Here is a 23,067-nt window from a genome sequence, read left to right as displayed (position 1 = left end):
ACTATTGCATGTTACTAAAGGTACACTATTGTGAGCTTCACAGTCTGCAGGTGTAATGGATGTAAGGCAAGATTAACAGGACAGAACGATAATTAAACCACAGACAGCCATCTCAAAAAAAAAAAAAAAAAAAAAGGTTTATCATGTCCCATGCAATTATTAAGTGTGTCTGAAATTCTCTGCAAATATTTGTAAAAGCAATAAAAACGTGTTAGTGTGAAAGACAGCTTTCCAGCACGGACACTTATTCTGAGGAATTAGGAACCCTTTTTGTGAATATAAAAGCTGACTCAAGTCCTGTCTTATGGCAGCATGGTTCACGTAGGCAATGGTCATCGGTTTATAGATGCTATGAGTTAAATGCTGCTAAAGGAAATAACAGAACAGCTAGTATATATGCATTTAGAGCAGTATGAGTTGCTTACTCCCTTTAGGACAGGAGAATTGAAATAATTAACAGTAATATTACGGTTGCAAAAGGAAGTCCAGTTGTTCTTCAGCAGCCTACATCTGTGAAACATGATACCTCTGGGGACTGAGATTTAATTTTCCCAGGAGAAAGTATAAAAGCAGGAGAAAAAAAGGAATGACTTCTGCTAGAGCAGAATAAACCTGCATCTACAAACGATTAACACTGCATAATGAAGTAGTAAAGAAGCAAAAGAGATTTCTAATAAAAGACTAATAACAAATCCCATTACACCGTGGTGTATTTTTCCCTTGAAGTGTATTAGACTTTTAGCAAGGCTTCTTTCTGCATGAGATTTGGGTAGTTGCAGGCAAAGTCAGCTCAAATGCTTCAAGCTTAGCTGCAATTTCTTTCCTAACAGTTTGTATAACATGAAAGTTGAGGTTTTACAGGTGGGAGGGGTTGTTAATGCAAGTAATAGGCTTCACGCAGAGTTTGGGTAATGTTTGTGTCACCATAGGATAATGGTCTCCCGTAGGCAAGGCACTGTAGGGTAATGTGCTGCTGTATGGTAAAATCCCTTGGCTAGAACAGACGTGGTATTAAATGTACTAGATAAGTCCTGCTTCTTTGTTAGCAGTTCTTCTGACTTTTCTTTCTGAGGCCTGAAAATGAGCCCTCGTAGGATGGGGGGGTTGAACAGAGTTTGAGTTTTATCATAGCTAATATTGCAACCTTTATAATTACTATGCTAAAATAAAAAGTTACAAGACTACAGAACAGAAATGTTTGGTATAAGCAAAATAAGGATTAGATAAGACTGTATTTTCACTTCTAAAAGGGAATGTGCCTTGCAGGGCATAATACTCAGTACAGTGATCTCTAAATCTGAAGCATGGACATTTTTATGGGTTATACACACAGTTCCAATATCGGGAGGTACAAAAGTTTGAATGAACAAACCCTTGATTAACAAAACAGTTCCTTTCAATTTTGTTTGTAAGGGAGAGTAGCTTTGTACAGATTGTTGCTATCTTAAAAGCTTGTAATTGACCGACGTGTTGGAATTCATTTGTGCAGAAATGAACTTTCATTACTGGAACCGGGGAAAAAAAAAAAAAAACAGATGCCTTAAAACAACGAGTTCTGGTACAAAAGTGGTTAAACGTGAATTCTTACAAGTGAAACTAATCTTGATGAAATTTCTAGTTGCCTTTTTAGAAAATTTTGTGAGTTTTACAGAATGACTCAATTTGCTTTGCAGAAATTTGCAATCAATCTTTTCTTGCCACTGAATAAACAGATTCCACACGCGTAGCAATTTGCATATCCCAGCTAAAAATGTAATTCATTATTTTTAAGTCCATTTTGTAATAACTATTCCAGGACTAATGATACTAACTCTTCTGTAGCTTTTTCAAAGATAACTTTAGATAATTCCTGCTGCCTAGAAAGGTACCAAGCTAATGGTTCTGGTTTGGAATAGGAAAGGGAAGTGCCTGTTTCAAGGTCAGTGTAAGAGCTGCAACTGGAAATAAGGAAGCTTGAGAAATTATTTTTTCCTACTGCATCTCAAGCTTCCAGTCTCAAGCAAATTTTTCATTTAATAAGATAGATTTTCATGTTTTGCTGGGTATAAAACAGAAAAGATATGAACAGGAATTAATCACTAAATCTGGTAAAGATTTAAATTAGGTTTAATCAAAATAGCATCCATAGCATGTTTTACATGGAGCTGGAAACACTGTTGTCAAAAACAGGGAGGAAGCCTGTTCAGAGCAAGTGTGACCCGATCCATTTTAACTGCTATTTGGCATCTGCCTTGAACTGGCTTTCACTTGACTGGGCTTTTCAGGGCTCTCATAAACCTCTGGCTTCACCCTGCTTTTCTGTTCCAGGCTGTTCTTGTGTAACATCATCTCACTTTCATCTTCGATCAGTATCACATCAAATGCTCAAAAATATGGTGTATAGGATTGATATGTTCTTTCTTTTGAGGTTCACCCACATAACAGTATTAGTTAAGCTTCTGCAGTTGGTAAGGTATTGCTTCCCTTAATGTAGACACAAACATTTCCAAAAACACAATTAGGTGAGTGATTCTCATAGACCTTCATAATTTGCAAAATTTCCTGGTGAAATGCTTTGGGTTGTAGTTGATCCTGTGATACGTATACTGGCTTTACAATATTCGTCAAAACAGATAAATACAGCATGTCTTTTCTGTTTTTTGTGTTTTTTTCAGGCGATGGGTAAGGCTCCTCTTTGGACGTGAATTCCCACTCCAGGACCTTCTTGTTGTGTGGGATGCTCTATTTGCTGACAGTATCACCCTGAATTTAGTTGACTACATTTTTGTAGCCATGTTGTTATATATTAGAGATGCCTGTAAGTATCAACTATCTTACGATCTTTTAAGAAGAATGCAAACCTATTTTTCAAAGAAACAGAGGGCTTAAGAAATGCTAAATTTCATTCTGACTTTTTTAACAAACTAAAAATCCTTTCAAATGCTATGAGAGGAGCCATTTGTTATCGGGCACAGTCTGCTGTATTTATGAAACAAATTGTATCTCGGAGTTAAATGCACGTTTGTTTTCTGAGTAGTTCTGTGTTTTTATATGGAGTTGCAGATTTTCTATGCAGCCAGTGATTCAGGTATGTATAGAGCTCCACCTTCTGACAAAGCCGATGAATTGAGTAAATCCTCTGATACTGGAAATACATTTTTTGCTCTTCTGCTTTGAAAAATGTGAAAATGCACAAGACAGTGACTCATAGATTTCCAAGTTATGTCGTGAAGGAAATGTACATGCAGAGATGAGTAGCAATTACAAAATACATTTATTCCATGCAAGAGTGGTATCTTTAGAAAACCGATCACTTAATTTTATTTTCTTTCAGTACCTGAAATAGGTGCAAAGATATTTGCATGTATGGACTAGTGATAAGCAATAAATAAATGAATTTGCAAAAGAGAGAAACTAAAAAATGTTGCTAGTTTGTATAATTATGAATGGGAGGAAGAAAATATGTAATAATTAATTAAAAGGCATTTATTTCTGTCCTGTCATATTTTGCAAAAAATTCCATATACGAGTTTGCCACAACAAAGTATGTGTTTTTCAATAAGATGCATGTTTGACATTAAATATATGAATTCTTTAGCATCCTGTTGGGTGTTAATTATATACAATCTGTAAGTTTTAGCTTGTAACAAGGTCACATATTTGACACAATTTTGTATTCTAGGACACATAAAGTTTTCAACTTCTGTTGTTCTTATTTTAGGGCCCAATCTTGAAAATATAACACGCATGTACTTTACACATACTGTTGTTTCACTGCCTGCCATAGGACTCCATGTGGGTTTTCTTAGTCGCTTTTTAATAAACATGCAGCATATAGAGCTGCCTTACATTCCTCTCAAAGAGGTGGACATTTAATTCAGTGTAGAGGTTTCAAAATCAGTGCGTGCTTCAGGATTATCCAATTCCAAGTCATTTTCTGTAATCTGAATCTGGTTTGTTTATGTGCAGTAAACTGAAATAATCTTTAAAATGTTTGTATAGATGCATGGTACAGATGCATGTGAAATTGTTTCTTAACATCAGCATTGTATTTTGTGCCATCATTTGCCTTTAAAAATGATAATTAAGAAATGCGTCTATAAGCACCCTCTCTTTTCTGGGAAAGGAAGGTTGCTTTGAGGTTGTTTGTTTCACTTTGTGGTGCTCACACGTGAGTATCAGTATGAGGTAACTAAAATGCGAGCTAAAAATGTATTATGGGGATCTGTATGAAATCAATCTCCCTTTTTTTTCTTTGAAATCCCCACATTTTGTAAAATAAAGCAGTAAATAGCTTTAAAGTGGAGTACATTTGCTCAAATAGGATGCAAAGTCATCTCATCAGGACAGCTAATACTTCGTACATTCACTTTTTCTGAAATAAGTATATTTTTCTTCAGTAGTTGGGTCTAATTAGTTACTCTAAGCTTAGTAGTACAGTGAAAAAAAATACCCAATCATAAATACAATAATATTGAATATATTGTAAACATCAAGCTCAGAAATCTTCACAGTTTTTGATATGATAAAAGAAAGCTTTCCATATATATCTGTAATAGAAAAGTTTTCCTTTTTCCCTCCTATTTATATTGTTGTTAATATTTGAGCTCGAATAGATGTTGTAACATTTTAAAAACGATTTTCAAATAAGTTTTTAAAAACTAGTCCTTCTTTGGTGAAAGGAAATGTTATAAAAAAAAAAAAAAAACAAAAAAACAATGATGTTAATCATCTATAAATAAAACATCTGGAAACTTTCAGTTTTAAGACTTTGAAACAATAGGAATAATAATAGAACTCCTAATATGTTATAAAAATATCAACCATAATCAGTGATAATAATATAATACTGAAAGCATTTGAAAGTTTAAAAATGGTGCAGATTCTTTTATAACAACACATTTGGGGATGGAGAAGGAGTTGCTGTTTTGGGAACTGCTAAATCTTTTTCTGTTTTGTTATGTTCTCAAGGACATGATTTTAAGAAAGCAGCATTTCTACTATGTTTTTAATTTTATTTTTATTTTGAAATTCTTTGTTACTCAAACTATGTATTACTAAAGGAGAGGGTAACATTTAGAATTTTAGATTACTGTGTATACACAAACACATAGTTGAAATGACCTGAACATTTTAGAGATTACGGATACATAATCATGTATACAGCCATTCTGTAAACTGCTCTGTTCAGTTTAACAACTGAATATGCAGATCTTTATCCGTGCAGTGCTAATCCTCACAAAGCAGGTGTAGTGTTGTGTACTGAAGTGTCTTTGAGTTTTAATAAATGATTTTCTGGAATACTTTGGGGGAAAAAAATAACCACGTGGAAAAAAAAAAAAAAAAAAAAAAAAAAAAAACTTGTTTAAAAAATCTGCCAAATCTGAAGCATGATTATGTTACATCTCTTTCACTAAAATGAATGTGTAGGCAGCTGTTGGTGAAATCAGAATGGAAGGGAGGGTTCAGTGCAAAAAAAAATGTATTTATTTTATATACTTTCCTTCCCATGAAGAAGGACAAAAATGAACATACCTGGAAGACCTGTCCATGTTCTGCATAGTAAACTAATGATGTTATTACACCAGGATCTAATTTTGACTGATCAGTATTTGAATAACAATATTTTTACTATGTCCCTAGCTCTATGGACATTATTAGCTTATATTTTTCTTATCTAAAGTTACTCTGAATATTTTAAGAGAAATAAAGAAACCACAGCCTCTTCTCGGAGGAGTTGATTTGTTATTTTTGTTATCATGCAAGATGTTCATACAATCTATGTTTAATTCAATTTAGGGGTACTAAATAGAACATAGCAATGCGTAAAGCAGCAGGGGGAAGTAGTCCCACTATATCTAGGTTAGGAAGTCATCTCTATACAGGATTGGCAGCCTCAAACATGAAACTCAGAAGAAATGGCAGGTGGCAGGAAATTAGGACTTGATTGAAGACAGGTACAGTTAGTTTTCATGTTTTCAACCTTTTTTTACTACTGCTTGCATCCAGGAAAGGTTATTGGACCAACAGAGAAAAGTCTATCTCATCTAAAGCAGAGGAGAGAAAGCAATTTGTTGTTCCTCTGCATAATCTGTTATTACTGCATAACAAGTATTTAAAGGCAGTATGATTGCTTTCCCTATCAGAGGAGTTTCTCTACGGCTTTCCCAAGAAATACTGATCACATTCCTTTGGCAAAGCAATAACTTGTTATTCACGCTAAGAGTAGGATCCAGATGTGACTCTTGCCAAGCTAATGAGTGAAGGAGGAGCACAGATAGGCAAGCACCAAGACTATTACAAGGCAGCTGGCCACAGTATTTCACCGTTGAACTTCAATACCTTCCAGCTACTGCTGAGACGATAGAAATTGGTACTGCACAGATTCTTCTACAAGAAATGTCATCCTAGAATTGATTCTTAGAAATCCTTTTAATTCCAATCTGAATATTCAGAAAAGGAGGGTTTGTTTTGTTTTGCTGATGTTTTCTGCATCATTTTTAAGAAAACTGCCAGGCTGATGTATAATAACATACATTTGGCCATGCATTTGACCCTCTTGAAAAAAAGAAAGATACCAAGAGGTATTTCAGCAGATTAATCCCTTTAACCCAAAATTCTTCAGTAAATAGAGCACTAGCAATGATGTTCTTTTCTATAACAATTTATATGTGAAAATGGGAGAGCTGAATGTATGGAGAAAACCATAAAGATAAAATAAATATAAAAGTTAGCAGACCTTCCTCATTTAAGTTTTGCTTTTGCTTTGTGTTTTTGTTTAATTTATCAGTGATGGGTTCACTATTAAATATAAATTCTAGGGAGCAGAAGTCATGGCCCAACAGTTTGATTTTTTTTTCAATTGTTCAATTGCTTTTCTATTATACATTTCAAAAAAATTAATAATTCGAGTAAATGTCTCGTGGTTGAAAATACCAATTTTTGTCAGGGCTCAAGTCTGCACCGTTAAAATCAATTAGATTTCTTAATATTTACTTTTCTCTATATCAGTGAGACAGCAAATAATTGTTCCAGGAGAAATAAAGAAAGAATGATTTTAATCAATTTTCCATTGCAAAATAGAATACATACTGGTGTGTTCCAAAGAGAAATGTGTTAGTCTTAATACTTATCATTTATAAAATTATGTAGTATTTACTGTCCATTTTCAGTATTTTTAGTTGCTTTGGTAAAAAGGTCTCATAATCGTAACTGCAGTGCAGTATCTTAAATTTGATTTACACGTGAGACTTGGCTTGGTTATGTAATATGCGGTGCTGGTATTATGCTTCTCTGAAAGATCTCTGACTGAGACCATTGTGTTGTGTTCATTATGCCAGCTCTGTGACTACAAGAAGAAAAAAACAGGTACCTGAATATGAACAAGAAAAACAAAGGATAGGAAAAAAACAGGCAGAACAGATAAAGAATGAGTAGGATAAGTGAGTGCTTTACAAATGAAAGCAGATGTATGAAATTACAAGCTGTCGGATCAGCAACGGAAATGAAGATGATAAAGTGGTTCCCTACACAGATTATAATTATTCATTTTGCCCAGTCCTGCATCTTTTCCCCATAATCCTCTTGTTGAGGGAGGAAAGGTACAGGAGGATATGAGGCTTATTCACATGAAAGAATAAAAAGTAAAACATTTAAATCTCTGTCCACAGAACAACCATTTATTTTGCCTTTTATTGATTCAAAATAATTCCATGTTTGCAAGGATTATTTCTGGTGTAGAAGCCTGATTAGAAGTATTTGTTGCTACAGCTAAAGTTCTCAGAATAGTAGTTTGTTAAAAAATTATTTACAATATTAGTGTTGGAGGCTGTCTTTATGTTGCACAGTGCAAGCATCAGCAACAGGCATTGCTTTGACAGCTGTGGCAGATGGATTGCCTGGATTTGGATGGTGCAAAAGAAATGATGTAGTTTACACAGACCTGCCTGAAAAGACATCTCTAATAATTGCACTCATAACGAGATTGATTTGGGGAAAAAAAAAAATAAAAAATAGATAACAACAGCAAGCAGAGAGCCACAGAGCATATTTATACAGGTTCAGATTAAATCAACTTCATAACATTTCCCAAATAAGTAACAAATCCTACTAAATTAATGGGGTATTCTACTTTTAAGTATTTCTGAAATGAAAATCTAACTTTTTCCTTTTGTACTTAGCATTTTGTAAAAAGTTTATTGATTTACTAGAAATCAAGGATTTGTTGACACGATTTGCATACGGATGTATGTATGTGTGTGTGCGCATGTATGTGCATATGTACATAAAAATATGAAAAAAAAGATATTTCAGCAAAGAATTTTCAGAGCGGGACAAAGTTGTCATAAAATTAGGACTGGAAGTAAAATTTACCATACAAATAATACCCTTAGAGTTTTAGGTGTCTGCAGGTAAGTGAAAAAAAAACAGTGTCTGTTTTGGGTTCTCTATCTCCACTGACAGTATTGTCTCCACCTCCATTGGCACTGGTGGAGTTTTGGTGTACAGCTCACATACAAACAGCTAAATTTAGGCATCCAGATTTGGAGTTGAATCCTAATACAAATGTCTATGAAATAAGTTGAGTTCTGAGAGACTTCATGTGGGACGAGGCAACTGCATCTGAACTGTAATGAGATTACAGAAAATAACATAGTAATATTTCGCTTTTTTTCATTTTCAATACAGTGATATCAAGTAATTATCAGACCTGTTTGGGACTTCTGATGCATTATCCACCTATTGGAGATGTTCACTCCCTTATCCTAAGAGCACTTTTCCTCCGAGATCCAAAGGTGAGAGGCTCACTTTGTAAACACAGGAAATAAATCTCTGTAATAGAATGTTGCAAATGCTATGATGTTAATTACAACCTACATTTTTTGGGCTAAACTCTGGTTTCAACTTCTTTGACAAGCTGAAGGAAAGAGTTGATAAACAAGAGTAGAATACAAGTTTTTTACTCTTAAAAGGGTGCTGTCCTACTAATTTGCTAAACTTCTCCAGGAGCTCAGCAAACTGCAGATGTTTATGCTCCTTTGTTTGGTATTCTGCACAGACATCTCTCATTATAAACTATACTTTTGAAACTAATATTTTATTTAATAAGCTAGTAAACTGTGTAGAAACTGTCATGCAATATCATCTGTACAATATTTCTCATTAGATTTCTGGAGATTAACCATTGTTAATCCTTATAGCACTACCTATGCCCAATAATAGATACATGCACATGATGATTTTCAGTTAGAACTGAGAATCTGCCGTTACAGTTTGAAAAGATTCACAGGAATAAAATGTACAAATATATAAATGTAATGTTTTTGATACACACAACTATACTACAAAATATGTGAACTTCTTGATGATTTAGAATGGCATGCGTATACTAAGCGGATATAATGTACAATGGATATACACAATGTAGTGGAAAAAATGTTTAAGGCAACGCTGTACACAATAATATTTCCAGTATTCAGATTTTTGGCAGATAGCAGAATTTGTGCTACCAGTTTTGAACTGTCTTTGAGCATGTCCCATTAGGAGGCTGCCAGTGTAAAGTCTGATTTCCCTCATCTCTTGAGGCGAGTCACCTTTGAAAGTGAAAAATTCATCACTTCTGCACTCTCACTGTCTTCTGCAAAATTTCATTCAATAACAATGTTTACACTTCTATGGATTAAGAAAAAAAAATGTCTCTTTGTTTCTGTATCAGTTTTTTGCAGAAATCTGCTTTCTTTACAGCTGCTTTCTTTACAGCTGCTTTCTTCATTCCTCTCGGGCACAAAGATTTCTTTCATGACGAGAAGTAAAGTATATCATCTTTCCAGTGTGTAAGAGAGTTTGTAATGTTAGATCTGTAGAATTTTTCTTAAGATTCAGGCAGCAGAGTGTGAAATCAAGCTGCCCAGCATTTATTTATGTACTGTTTTAGCAAAACAAGACAGAACTGTTTTTTTGATGGAAGATACAGAGGGAGGGAAACTGTGCTGCGATATCAAACTAAATCCAATATGTAATCTGTTGTTTAGGAAAGGGGTATGTTAAAAGAAAAAATAATTACTAATCAGCTGTCTTCCAAAGCATCCTAGATAGTATACAAGTCATGCTATCAGCAGAAGGGGGCAAAAATAAGCCATCAACTTCTCATGAAAGAAGCTTGATCACTGTTCTGCTCCTCACTCTCTTCTGTTAAAGTGAAGTCAGGCTCATAGGGCCTTGGTGTTCTATTAGTTCAGACTCTCAGGTGTGCCTTGAACACCTTTCAGGAAAACAGTGGATGTGTATCTTACCATATCTTTCAGGTAGTTCTCCCTTCAGTCAGGTGAATGAGTACTTAAAGGTCTTTCATGCAAAAACTGCTAGTTGTTCTGGCAATTTAAATATGATTAATTATGATTGCTCCTCATTTCTGAGCTGTACTTACCTGTTTGGGAAATACTCTAAAGGTTAGAAAACTAGGATTTCTAGAGAATAAAGAGCTCAAAGGGACTTCTAGCTCCTCTTGTTTTACTTTGCGTCTTTAGGTTGAGACTACATTAACAAGTCTGGACTTCCTTCAGCAAGGAAATTAAACTTCTCTAAAGTATCTCTCTGAAAGAAAAAAAATATACTTCTTTCTCTGGTCAGAGAAAGAAGTATATCTTCAGTGCTGTGACTTAAGTACCTGTTTTTTTATCTTTCCCTTGATGTAATTTAAAGTTTCACTTACGTGTCTTTAAGCATATGTTGGTTCAACCCAATGTATTTCTGAAATGGGAGTCTGCCTACTGTGGCTTGTTATTCTGTGTGGTGTAAGACCTACATATAAAAATTTTCTAAGTCTGTCAAAATTTTGCAGTACAGAGAATGAAAGGTAAGACTCAACACGACATCATGGGTATTCTAGGAGTCTAAAATCAGTACACAGATTATATGCGCCAGTGTAAGTGGGAAAATTAGAATGACTTTTTTTTTTTTTTTTTTTGCTATCTGCATAAAGATAATTCAGTTTGCCTTTATTCCCTGAGCAGATAAAAGGAGATTGGAAGAAAAGACAAGGAGATTTTAGTCAGTAGTGCAACTTGTTAGTGATGATTAGCAAATTCAGTGCTTAATGATTTTTCTTCCTCCTTTGATGTTTTCCTGTGCATTTCTCCATTGCTAGCTTCTAGTTTCTAATGGGAAATTACATTTGATTCAGTGCAATTTAGCTCTCTTGAGCCAGAGCTGAATTGTTCTGTATGGCATTTCTTCCAAGATTCCACTTGATTTTTAATGTGTGAAGTTGGAGAACTCTTATTCCTTTCTGTGGGAGACTGGTGCATGGTTCATTGGGTTATTTCATTATTTGTTGAACACATCTAGTATGTTTAGTGTCATTCCGAATATCTGGGAGAGGCTCTCTTTCTGCCCTTTGGAGCTCTTAATCTCAGCTGGAGAGGAATTGCAGAAATACTCAGTGATGACAAACAGGAATTGCCTCTTAAAGGTTTATTAGTATATGTTGTCTTCAGGATTATTTTTGCAGATAGGTAAATACCAAATAATGTCACTGAGGGGAAGATGTAGGCATTTGGACTGAGAGGTTGGTGATATGAACATAAAACTGAAAGATTCTTGAGGAACAATTCTGTCATAAATTATGAAGTCATTAATATGGACCTGATACAACCTGCCCATCCATAACTTCTGATTCTGGAGATAAATCGGAGTTTGCTCTTCTGGTGTCATCCATTATTTCTTCTTCTGTTTCCTTGCTCAGTCATAACAGATGTTTTCTCCTTACTTATTTGCCTTGTAGCCTATCAGGAAAGCTAAACTTCAGCTTGATGGACCTACTGTGTTGGATTTTTTTTGCTGCACTTTACTGCAGACCTCATCAAAAGAGCTAAATATCAAAAGAAAGCTCTACTTAAGAGATGGGGGGAAGTTTTTTCTTACAGATGGACAAATACAATTTTTTGATCTTTTGTGGAATCGAGCTTTAGTAGAAGCTTTTGCATTATCCAGTAATAACAGTAATATGAAAAGTAATTTGTGCTTGACAACTCTCCTTTTGACTTAGAGGATCCTGGCTGGCAGTTGGGATGAGAGGACGTTTTATATTCCACATCCCTGATATATTCCAGTGCAACTAAAGAGAAATACAGAGCTCTGTAATAGCTGAAAAAAAGTAAATGCACCTGTCTCTGAAGGGGGGCCTGAGAGGTACTAATTTTATAGTCTTGAGTATGGATCAATGTAGAATAATTGAATTTAAGCCTTTTCTGCATTTGGCTAGCTCCAGTTCTTATGAAAATGTAGAATGAAAACCTCAAATCAGCGTTGTTGTCTTTGCATAGGGTAATATTGTTAACCTGCTTAGCAGAGTATTTGTTTCACATTTCTTTGAACAGATAATTACCTCAATTATTTATATGAAAGTTACTTCTATGCACTTACAGTCCTTCTGGATATAAAAGTAGAGCTTCTTATGAAACAACAAGGTTTTGCAAGTATGTATATGTGAAATGAGAACATGAAGCAAGGTTTTTCCTGTATATCCAAAAGCATTTACAGAAGGTGTGTCTCTGTGTATTTAATATCCCACAAGTGGCCAATATCCTCCATTTTTTTAAAAAAACATTGAGCACTGTTAATTTTCAAAGCGAAGTCTGCAAAATTAAAAAGTAGAGATACAGAGATAGGGCAGTTGAAAAACATAAAGTGATTAAAAAACATAGTTCTAACTAGAGTTGTTCAAATAAAAAAAAAAAAATTAAAAAACCCAATTAGAAACAAAAGTCATAGAAAATGTGAACATATTGTGTTCCTTAAATAACCAGATGTTCTTTCCTTCCTGAAGGCAGCCAGGGCTAGGAATAAAAGGTTTAAAACTATTGTTTTAAGTTAACTGTGAATTTTGCAAATCTGTTTTCACCCTTTAGCAAATAAAATTCTAATACAGCAACATAAGCAAAGTAATTTTCATCTTTGGGAGTTCTTATTTCTATGTTGTTTTGTGTTGAAGTGTTAACCTTATCACAATGACTTATTACAAAACTAAAGCACTACATAGAATATTTCTGTATTTCTGTTTTATGTTACATACTAAGAACTTGACAATCATCCTTTGTCTGAAAGCTAACTGTAGTTATTCGTAATATTTTTGTAAAATATGTTAAGAGTTTAATTCTATGAACACACTGCTCATCATAAGCCATTGAGTTAAAGAAAGAAACAGAGAAAGTGGCTGTACTTGGTCAATAGAAATAGAAGTTACTCATGCTAATAATATTCTCATTACTGCTGCTGATGTTTTTCCAATGTTGTATTTTAAGATATTTGCTGACATTGAAAATGGTGGTATATATTCTGCAGAATGTTAAATTCTAATGAAATCTATGATGAAGCATACATGACATTTCAAGTAAGTCGTATTAGTTCATCATGACTGAAATTACAGGGACTGCCAGAAAACTTGAGCAAAAATATATGGTCATGATCACTCATGTAATGATTAGCTGTAGAAATTTGCATTCCAGCTTTTAACACTTTTCAAAATCTGAGCAATAAGTGACAAGGGGGAAGCATATTACTGAAATTTTGAACTGAACTCTTTGTACGTTTATTTTCGGATGAATTTTCTTCTTAAGTAGCTGCCACCGTCTCTAAGTTTTCTCCAAGCTAGTTTCATATGCCTGAAAGGCTGTTGAGTTTCACTTTCTTCTTCTTCAGATGGATCCTTTTCTCTACACTCATTAACTGAGGTGCTGCTGCAGAACTGCAACTGGCCTTTGAAAGCTGCCGTTATGTCAGTGTTGTTTGTTTCGCTGTTTGTGGCAGGAGAAAAGCAGGTTTGGGGTTGTTTTGTTTGTTTGTTAGCATTGTGTGTGCAATCTGGCATTAATTACCTTGCTTTAATGACCAGATTGCAGCCAATCAGAAGTAAGAATCTGGTAGTGTTTGGGCATTAGGAGCTCATTAATTTGTACCAACGCAGGAAGGTACTGCATGGGGTGGTTAGTCCATTTTGTTAGAGTAGTACCAACAAGGGGGAGGGAGGGCTGAACAAATGTTTTCTTTTTCCTTTTTTCTTTTTTTTTTTTTTTTCAATCGTGAAGAATGCGACTGATTTTTCAGGAGATTCACAGCCATACATGCCATACATTAGGAGTTTGGAGTGTATGAAAAAGGAATTTTGAGTAATGGGTATCCCAAGGCACTGTGAGATATGAGTAAGGTCACCTGTGCAGGTTGCCTTGACTAGGGCTATGACCAATAAAGGAAACACGTTCCAGAAAAGCTAAGTACATGTCTCTTTAGCTGGAAGGAAAGAAATCAGGAGAAACAAACAAACAAATGCATTTTCTATCAGCAATTTATTGGTACTACTTTGTAAACTTCTGTTTCCTGTAATGTCTGAAAGATTAAAATCTTGGATTTTTAATGCAATATATATAGATTTTAATGAATGAAAATATGTTGGGATCTTCAAACTTACCTCCACTTTTACAACCATATGAAATTCCTCATAATGAACCAAAGTATTTTGATAGTCTTCTCAATTTGCAAATACAATAAGGTTAGCTGCAATCTAAACACCTCCATTTGAATAAACTGTTTTTTTCTTTAACTGCATACAAGGGTGTTTTATGTGGGCCTATACAACTGAAGAATTGCATATATTTTAGATGTAAAAAACATGGTATTAATTTAATCTTTGTCCTCCTATTCTTGAAATATTTTTTCTGTGCTTTCCAAGGAAATAGGTCATGATTTGTTTTAAAAATTAATGTTTTAAATTTAAGGTATTGTGTTTTGTTAATAGAACAAGATATGACAGGCAGCTATGAGTTTAATGATAAATTACTTGGAATAACCATGTTGCCATAGTACCACATAAAAAAGTGTACCATAGATTAAAAACCCTTTTTGTTTGTGTATGCATGTTTCAGAACCTTCATTCCCAGTGTACCTGTGTATTTTAAAATATGAAAAATATTGTGTGAGCAAACTCATAGTACAATAACTTTCTCATCGATTCCAATGTTAATTCCAACCTCCCCATATAAGTTAACTGTGTAATCAACCCACCATGAAATAGTCACCATCTTCAAAGTACCATGTCCATCATATTTTCAGGAAGAATTCTTGTAAAATAAGTGGTTGGTTAATTGTATAGTCAAAACATTTCACATGAGAAATCCTTCAAAGCCCTCCTCATTTCACAGCATCATATATAACATAGTAGTCAACACTCTAAGGTGAAAGCTGATCTCGTTCGCTGCCAAAGACAGTGCTGGTTACGGTGTCTCACTCTCCCTTCAGTGTTGTATACAGAGGCCAGTTACCTGGTTAAGAGCCCACAAATATTATATCAATCCAAGTTAATGATATCTATCCAATTATATAAGTCCAACAGCCATTGCACTTCAATGAATAGAAAAATGGAGGAAAATAATGCAAGATAAAGCAAAAGTTTCCTCAAAACATGTCTCGTAGTTGAGACAAAGCCATGTTGGACATAAGATGGTGCAGAAAAAAAGTACTGGTCCCAGTTCCGTGTAAGGCCAAGAGAATTCCACTGCAGCCCGCTTCTGGAAACGAGAACAGAGTTGGCAAGGAGGGCACGTTCACTTAGTTCTCACTGCTAGTGGGAGCTGCTGGCCTGGAGGGCAGTGAGGAGCTGGTGGCATGGCTGGCAATTTCTGGGCAGGTGGAGAGGTGCATTCTCCTTCAGAGGGAAGAACTACAGGCAAGTTAGAAACCATTAATTCTACTTTCAACTAGTACTCAAGTAAGTATGTAAGCATAGAACAGCAAGTAACATCCATTATTCAGTAAATTGTCAAGGCAAGTACTTTCTGATCAATCAACTGGACTAAGAGCTGCAAACATTAAAAAAAATAGTTTGCATTTTTGAATTTTTTTTTTTCGTATTTCATGGTTATGTCTTTTTTCAAGGTGCCTTCTCTATTAATCATCAAGAGAAGTCATGAGGTGCTGCAGCATCATGTTCAGCTGGAGGGAAGATTGGGGAAAATTCGGAAATAGGAAGAGAATTATCTCTGCTGATCAGCATTCCTGTTAATATTCACTGGGAATTCATAAGCTTAGTCATGTAATGTGCAAATGCTTTTGAGAGAGGATGGAAGAGAAAGTTCTTTTTGGAAGCTGAAACTTCAAATAGTTCTTTCTCTTTGAGCAAGGTGATATCCTGAGTAGCGAAGTAAAAGCAGTGCTGATTGCATTTGATGTTAAAGCAAGAAAGTGAAGCACTTTAGGCTCTTAATTACTCTAGCTACTAATAAAACGTACTGCATGTGTGTTTCTCGGGGCTGCTGCTTTCTAATGATTGGTTTACTTCTGTTTAAAAAGTCGTCTGAAGCTACTGACCCTCTCCTAAAGAGTAATGATATTATCTATAAAATTACAGCAATAAAATGTGTTTAACAGTGTTAGAGTGAGGTGATTATGGTTCTTCTTGTGTGCAACCTGACAATTCAATTAATCACTTCTAGTATGCATGGTTGTTTATCAAAAGGAAGCACTTAAAACACTTAAAGCACTTTAATTCTACCTAATCAAAAGTTCTCCGTATCATAATTTATTTATTTGACTACAATTTGCAAAACACAAACTGTGAGTTATATAAAAATAGATTCGTAACTTTTCAATAATGTATGAAAGATAAGCTATTGAGTCATACCCAGCCTATTAGGATGTAATTTAAGTTCAGTTTCTTCTGATATAGATATACTGCTGTGTATTGACATATTTTATAGTAAATATTAATGTATTAGTTGTTTTATACAAAAGCTATTTGAGTAAGTCTGTACTGTAGCATTCTGCTTCTAAAATAATAGAATACTTTCAAGATAGAAATGAGAAAGATATAGTTTTTCCTTTGCTGTAAGGAAAATTAGGTTTGGAGAACTGAGGTAGGTTTCTTGGTTGTTTTTAATGTGCAGAGTGGTCAAAATGGCTCTGTGGTACCCTCGTTCCTGGAGTCGCATTATGAAGGGAGTTGCTCATCCCGCAGCATCAGGAGCTTAGCATGTCTCTTCTGTGTTTTGGAGGAGAAGGCACCAACGTCGTATTCCATTTACTGTGTTGTGCACATGTGGCTCTTTGAAAGAGCCTTTTTCACTCCCCTGGGGACATTTTTCAAATGTTTACGTAGCACATTCCATGAAGAACATCATATATTTTCTGTTTCTTTTCCAGATAGCAGACAACCAAATCGCCCCTAAAAAATGTGTGTGTGTGGTTTGTGGTTTTTTTTTTCCTCTGGTATGTGAGATTTGTGTACAAGCATGTAACTGGAGCAGATGTAATACTGTAAGTGTGTTTATAAGGGTTCTATCAGGATAAGCCTAGGATAACTGCATTACCCACAAAGCCATCAGTGAGTTATACAGGTTGTCCAAAATGAGTGCCAATAAAACCATAATGTGGTAGCTTTTCTGTACATAAAGATGTCATATTTTAAATCTCATAATTTGGAACATTCCAGGGTTTAAAGCAAGGCTTGCTGTGTGTTCCCTTCAAAAGCCTGGATCTTTCCTCCACAATGTTGTAAAACTCCTGTTCCTCCCCGTGCGGGGCTGCAAGATGCCAGCGCATAAATCTGTCACGGGGCAGGGCTGAGCGCTGTCAGATTTATACCTCACTATTTAGTTAATTTACTTCTTAAAACCAAGGGTTCCGTTGAAAAATAGATGACTAAATTAAGAGGCAGATTTAAAAGGTACTTAAGCAATTCTGTTTATACAAGATGGGGATTTTACGCAGGTTGTGAACTTGAGCATTGGCAGGTTGAAGTCTTTTTGTCTGGAATATCAATAAAAGCTGATGTGGGATGATTTGATCTACCCGTTAAAATGCAATAAGGTGTAAAATGATAAATGCAAAAAAAAAAAAGGCTTTCCAGTCGCTTAGGACAAGGAGCCTAAATAGGCAACTAGAAATTTCTTTCCGTCAAGTCACTGAAGTATTTTTAAATCTCACTTGTCATTTTTTCATTTCTTTATCTCTTGTCATAGAATACCCATGTGAGAGAAAGCATGTGTGTGTGAAGTTAAAAACAGACCATAATGCACAGTATTTAAAATATCATCCTGGTATTTGAATTTTCTAGTTGCCAGGGGGATGAAGGGTTGTCATGTAACAAAACAGGAGCTAATTTATTTCAGCTTGATCAGAGTTAAGGGGTTTCTTCCTGCGTTGACCCAATTAAGGGAATTTCTTTCCTTTTCAGTTCTTTCTGGGAATTTTTCTTCTTTCAGACAAACAGTGCTCCCTAATTTTCTTTATAAACAATTAAATATGTTAATTCTTCATGCTGTTATTGCATTGTAAATAACAAGTTCTGTGATTGAGACCCACAGCATCTTTCTGAAAAATGTAAACAGGAAGTATTATTCCCAGTTTGAGGATTATGGTGTTTCTGTGCCAAAGCCAGTATTAGTGTACAGATCTCCTGACTTACGTGATTAAAGAAGCTTCTTTATTAGTTCGGTGCATGATACTTTCCAGGTTGTTTTACTTCCACATGTAGGGCTGATAGATGCAGACTGTCAACCTATGTTCAGAATAATATTTAACTATTGGCATTGAAAGTTGGCCATTGCCCATCATGTCCTCTAATGCCTCACTGTTGTTTTTTGTTCTTTTTTTCTTTTTAGTAAGTATTTAACTCTCTGGTTTGTAGGTGGATGCAACACCTTTTGTGCTTCAGCAGATTGCTTGTTCCGCAGAATGTATAACTAAGGAGGAGGAAGATTAGAAGGAGAGTTTTGGTTTGGGAGTGGCATTTGCTTTGGGTGCTCAAGAGTTTGGGATGGGTTGTTTGGTTAGTATACAAAATAGTTTGGCACGTTTATGTAATGTTAAGCCATTGCTTGTACTGCCTAAGTCTAGTCACAGAGTGGAGACAGATTCTTGGATGAATGACAAAAGAATAAAAAAAGGAAAGGTTAAATTCTCCCTGCAACTAGGTAGGCTATTAGGTAATCATTAGTATGCAGTTTGTATTAATTATTTGTGTGTAATAGAAAAACTGCTGCAGAACTGAACAAACTGTATTGCTTATCCACATTAGCACTGCTATATTTCAACTCCAGTCCAAATTTCTGCCATGTTTTATTGCCTTTATTGAAGAAACAAGTACAGGTGATCTAGAAAGAAAAGGTAAGCCTTTGCAGACCCCCTCAGCATTACTGAATGTAGAGTCATATGCTCCTCCAAATTTAATCAGAAACAAATGAAAAGAAACAAATACCATTCTAATACAGAAGTATTTTAGCCTGTATGAGGATTGTGAAAGATATAATACTATCCTGTCAGCTAAAGAGGGGGAAAAGAAGCCAACTGGCTCTTAAAAATATTTGTTTAAATAATAAATAAATAAATAAATAAAATATTTGTTTAAATAATAAATAAATAAATAAATAAACATTTCATCATCATTTCTCTTTTTTTTTTATATATAATTCAGTCTGTCCTTTGTTTTAGGCTTCAAATATTATTCATTTAGAAAAATGATATTTGGCAGCATTTGTTTAATATGTTAAAAAAATTACTAAAATAAAAAAGTCCCATTCGTCTCTAGTGAGACGATTATGTTAGTGAGACAATTGCTGTGTGCATGTGTAATTCACTGTGGCTGTTCTGTTTGGTTTTTGTTTTTTTGATTTTTTTTTTCTCTGCTGCATTTAGGTTATCTGGTTTCAGATACGATCTATTAAGTGGCATATTTTTCAGTAGTTGAGGTTTTCCCACCTGTCTACCCTAAAACACCTGCAACATATGTTTGTGTAACCCTGCAAAGCTTTGTGTTTTGGGCCTCGAGAAATTCCCCCAGAGCTTTTTGCTTATAAACAGCTGAGCAATTCATTTCTCTAATGACGAGTGCTTTTCCCTTGGCATTGAGGCAATAGCATGTTCACTAAAATAAGTCTCATTTTTCATCAGACATACTGAAAATCTTTTCTCATTGTTGTCTCTTATTCTGAACCTTCAGATTTTGTGCAAAATTAGATTAATCTTTTTTCTGTTAATATGCAAAAAAGGGGGGAAACACCTAGACAAAGAAGAAAAGAGTGTTGTGTAGGTTCCTTTGCTAGCACCTGCATGGAAACTTTTGCAAATAATGTGTATTCAAACTGTTAAACATTACGTTACAGCAGCAGCGTGTTTTTCCTGATAGGCTGCAGAGCAATCTGCCTGTGACTTGTGTCCCACAAGCACGTATCGCTGTATCATAGCAGCTCCGTCGGTAATCTTATGCAGGATGTCTCTGGAGGCTGGGGAGGGAAGGGTTTATACTGAAGAACTTAAGTGTATGGAGCACAGTCCTTAGCTGGTGGGAATTTTACGTGTTTTTCAGCAATTTGTGTAAGTTTAGGGAATTCCTGCTACACATGATGCGATTCTGACCCCATCCTCAGTCCCATCACCTGGGAAAAGAGCAGGTAACGTGTAACTGAGCTCCAGCCCTTTTCCAATAAATCAAAGTAGAAGGTCACCAAGAACCCCCTGCCAGCCCTGAGAGTGTATCGGGTGGTGACTTAGAGTAGAAGAGGGGGCTCAGACTTCATGGATGTTTTGAACAGTGCAATCAACCTGCAAATGAGGTAGTAATGGGCTTCTGTCTTCTAAAATTAGAAAGGGCTTAAAATCAGAAGTACCTAAGAGATATCTGAAACAAATTAAGATACATCCTCTGTGGCTAATCCGTATGAGACATACACATTTTAAAAATAAATAAATAAAATATTTTTAAAAGTCCAAAATCACACCTGTGTCTACATGTGCTTCTATAGCTGTGTTTAGTATGTTGTCCTTCTGAAAGCCTAAATTTGGCAGTTTTCACCAGTTTGAGCACACTTCAGGAAGAAATGTAAGAATAGAAGAATTGGAAAACCAGGAGACTGCTGCTAAAAATGGGTGTGGGGAAGGATTTGTAGTATTGGCACAGGCAGCTTTAGGATTTTTGCACTCCGTTTCCTTAGAAGGGAAAACAACGTAAATGTGTTAATCTGTTTAATGCCCTACACAATGTATTAAGGAGATTCAGCAAATTACTATTTTGAAGGGTTAATTTTACTGTCATTTTAACAAGATTTTCCACTTAAGAAAAAAAATTCATCTAAAGTACTAGTCAAAATACTTACATAATTTTAAGAAAAAAAAAAAAGAAAGGAAAAACTTTGCTAGTCTAAGTAAATAAAAATATAAAGAGGACCATTCTAAATTGCACTGTTTCAGAAAAAAATGTGGCTATTGTGAATATTTTAGACAACAAAGCTATATTTTCATGTAAATAAATTTGTTTAATCTTCTGTTCTAATACATGGCATGTAACATAGAGGATGGATTAAACTGCATGCTTAGACAGGGGAATTAATTCAAAATACATACGGAGATGTAACTGTAGGTTTTCCTTTCTGCTTCCTATATATAAATTACAAAAATAGTTATAATCAATAAAAGATTTAACTAACGTTATCATAACAATATAAACTCATAGACCATACTTTTTGCTGCCTGAAGTGCTGTTTTCTAGCAGTATTTACCATTTCTGTGGTAAAGTTGCACAAATATTTTTCTGCTAACGTTTCTCAGGGGTTGTATTGTTTTGTTTTGTTTTAAGTAATGGACTTTCCTTGAAGGATGTCTTTGTAGTGTTACAAAAAGATTTGTAGCAGTAACCCTTGGTATTTACTATCTTGCATTTCTAATGTTGTTTTCCAACATTGTTTTTTTTTTCTGAGGGCTTTTTTTTTCACTGCATGTAATACTACTTTAAACTGCTTCTTCCTTTGATACTTTGAAACCACACAGGAATTTAAATAGGCCCCTGTGAAAGTAATGCTTGAGCCTCATTCATATGTTCAAGTTAGATCATTATTACTATTAATGGCTTTAAGTGCTTAGATAGCAGATCAGCCTTTCGTGCCTTGAATTGCTTGTCATTTCTGAATAAATATGTTTCAAGAATCTGTTCCACATGATCTTTTCCTTTTTCTTTTCTATTTTTTTTTTTACAGAAGCAAAGTGTAATGATCTTTTTTTGTTTCATTGGGAGGTGGAATAGAAATTCCATTGTTTTTGCCAAGTTTAAAATACATACAGTTAGGAAACAGATTGCAAAATAAAGTAGCAGAGTGAGTTTGTCAAAAGGGGCTGTCCCTTGAATTAAAAGTGTCAGCTACTTTGACCATCTGTAATCTCCCACCTTGTGGAAATGGACACCAAATCACATGAAGAAGAAAGTTATTTAACTGATGGGAGAAAAGTTACACTGTTTGCTTGCAGAGTAGTCGCAGAACCATCAGTTATCCTCATCACGTCAGTTTGGATTTGATTATCATAGAAATGCATTGAATTACCAAACTAGAGCAATAGTAACTAAAGCTGATTCATTGTTATTGCTGTCAGTTGATGAGGACTGACTTACAAGCCATATGAATGGGTAGAGTTATGCAAATATTGTTTTTATAACAAGAGAAGAAAAATGTACAGCGGCCATTACAATGTGGGTGGTAGAATAGACGAGAATTTTTTTATTGCTTGTCTAATAGCTTTTAGCTGTTGTTTCATTTTTTAATGAACATCACAAACAGGATATATTTTTAAAATGTTTAATGTGTTTCCAAAGAAAGGAAATGAGACATATCATACAAGATTAAGTCTGACTGCATAAAACGATCTGGAAATTCCCAGCTTTACATTTGACCCCAGAAATCATCCTGCCTTTGATACTTACCACCTCCTTAAGTGTTCCTCTCTCCTGTTGTACACATGCAATAGTTTGGTTGTTAAAATGCAACTCCTATGCCTCCTCCAAAAATAAAAAGGTTTTCAAGGAAAGCAGGTTATCTGCAGTTACATGGAAAATGAGTTTACTAAAACTGTATTTGCTATTAACAGGATTTCAGAAGGCAGATCAGAATATAAGGCAACAGCCTACAAATTAACCACCTTTTAAGCAAATACCTATAAAGTATTTTGAACTGTTTTGTGCAGTGTATCTAATCATTACACTGAAATGTATCATTTTGGTTTTTCTTATGCTAGAAATGCTTTACTTTAAACCATTTCTCCTCAAATTCGTGTTTA

General features: G+C 34.9%; 1 protein-coding gene across 5 annotated transcripts in view; it reads left to right on the top strand.

The window, feature by feature from the left end:
• TBC1D5 (TBC1 domain family member 5) overlaps positions 1-23,067 on the top strand; it is a 318,666-nt gene that overhangs the window by 234,438 nt on the left and 61,161 nt on the right. For all 5 annotated transcript variants that reach the window (XM_084509911.1, XM_084509910.1, XM_084509909.1 and 2 more), the window contains 2 exons: positions 2,655-2,797; positions 8,668-8,774. In XM_084509911.1, the coding sequence (XP_084366037.1) occupies positions 2,655-2,797; positions 8,668-8,774 (250 nt within the window). The remainder of the gene's footprint in view (positions 1-2,654; positions 2,798-8,667; positions 8,775-23,067) is intronic.

Source organism: Aythya ferina (genome assembly GCF_964211825.1).
Source record: "Aythya ferina genome assembly, chromosome: 2".
Taxonomy (NCBI): domain Eukaryota; kingdom Metazoa; phylum Chordata; class Aves; order Anseriformes; family Anatidae; genus Aythya; species Aythya ferina.
Note: the sequence above shows the minus strand (reverse complement) of the source record. Positions and strands in the feature narration are given on the sequence as shown.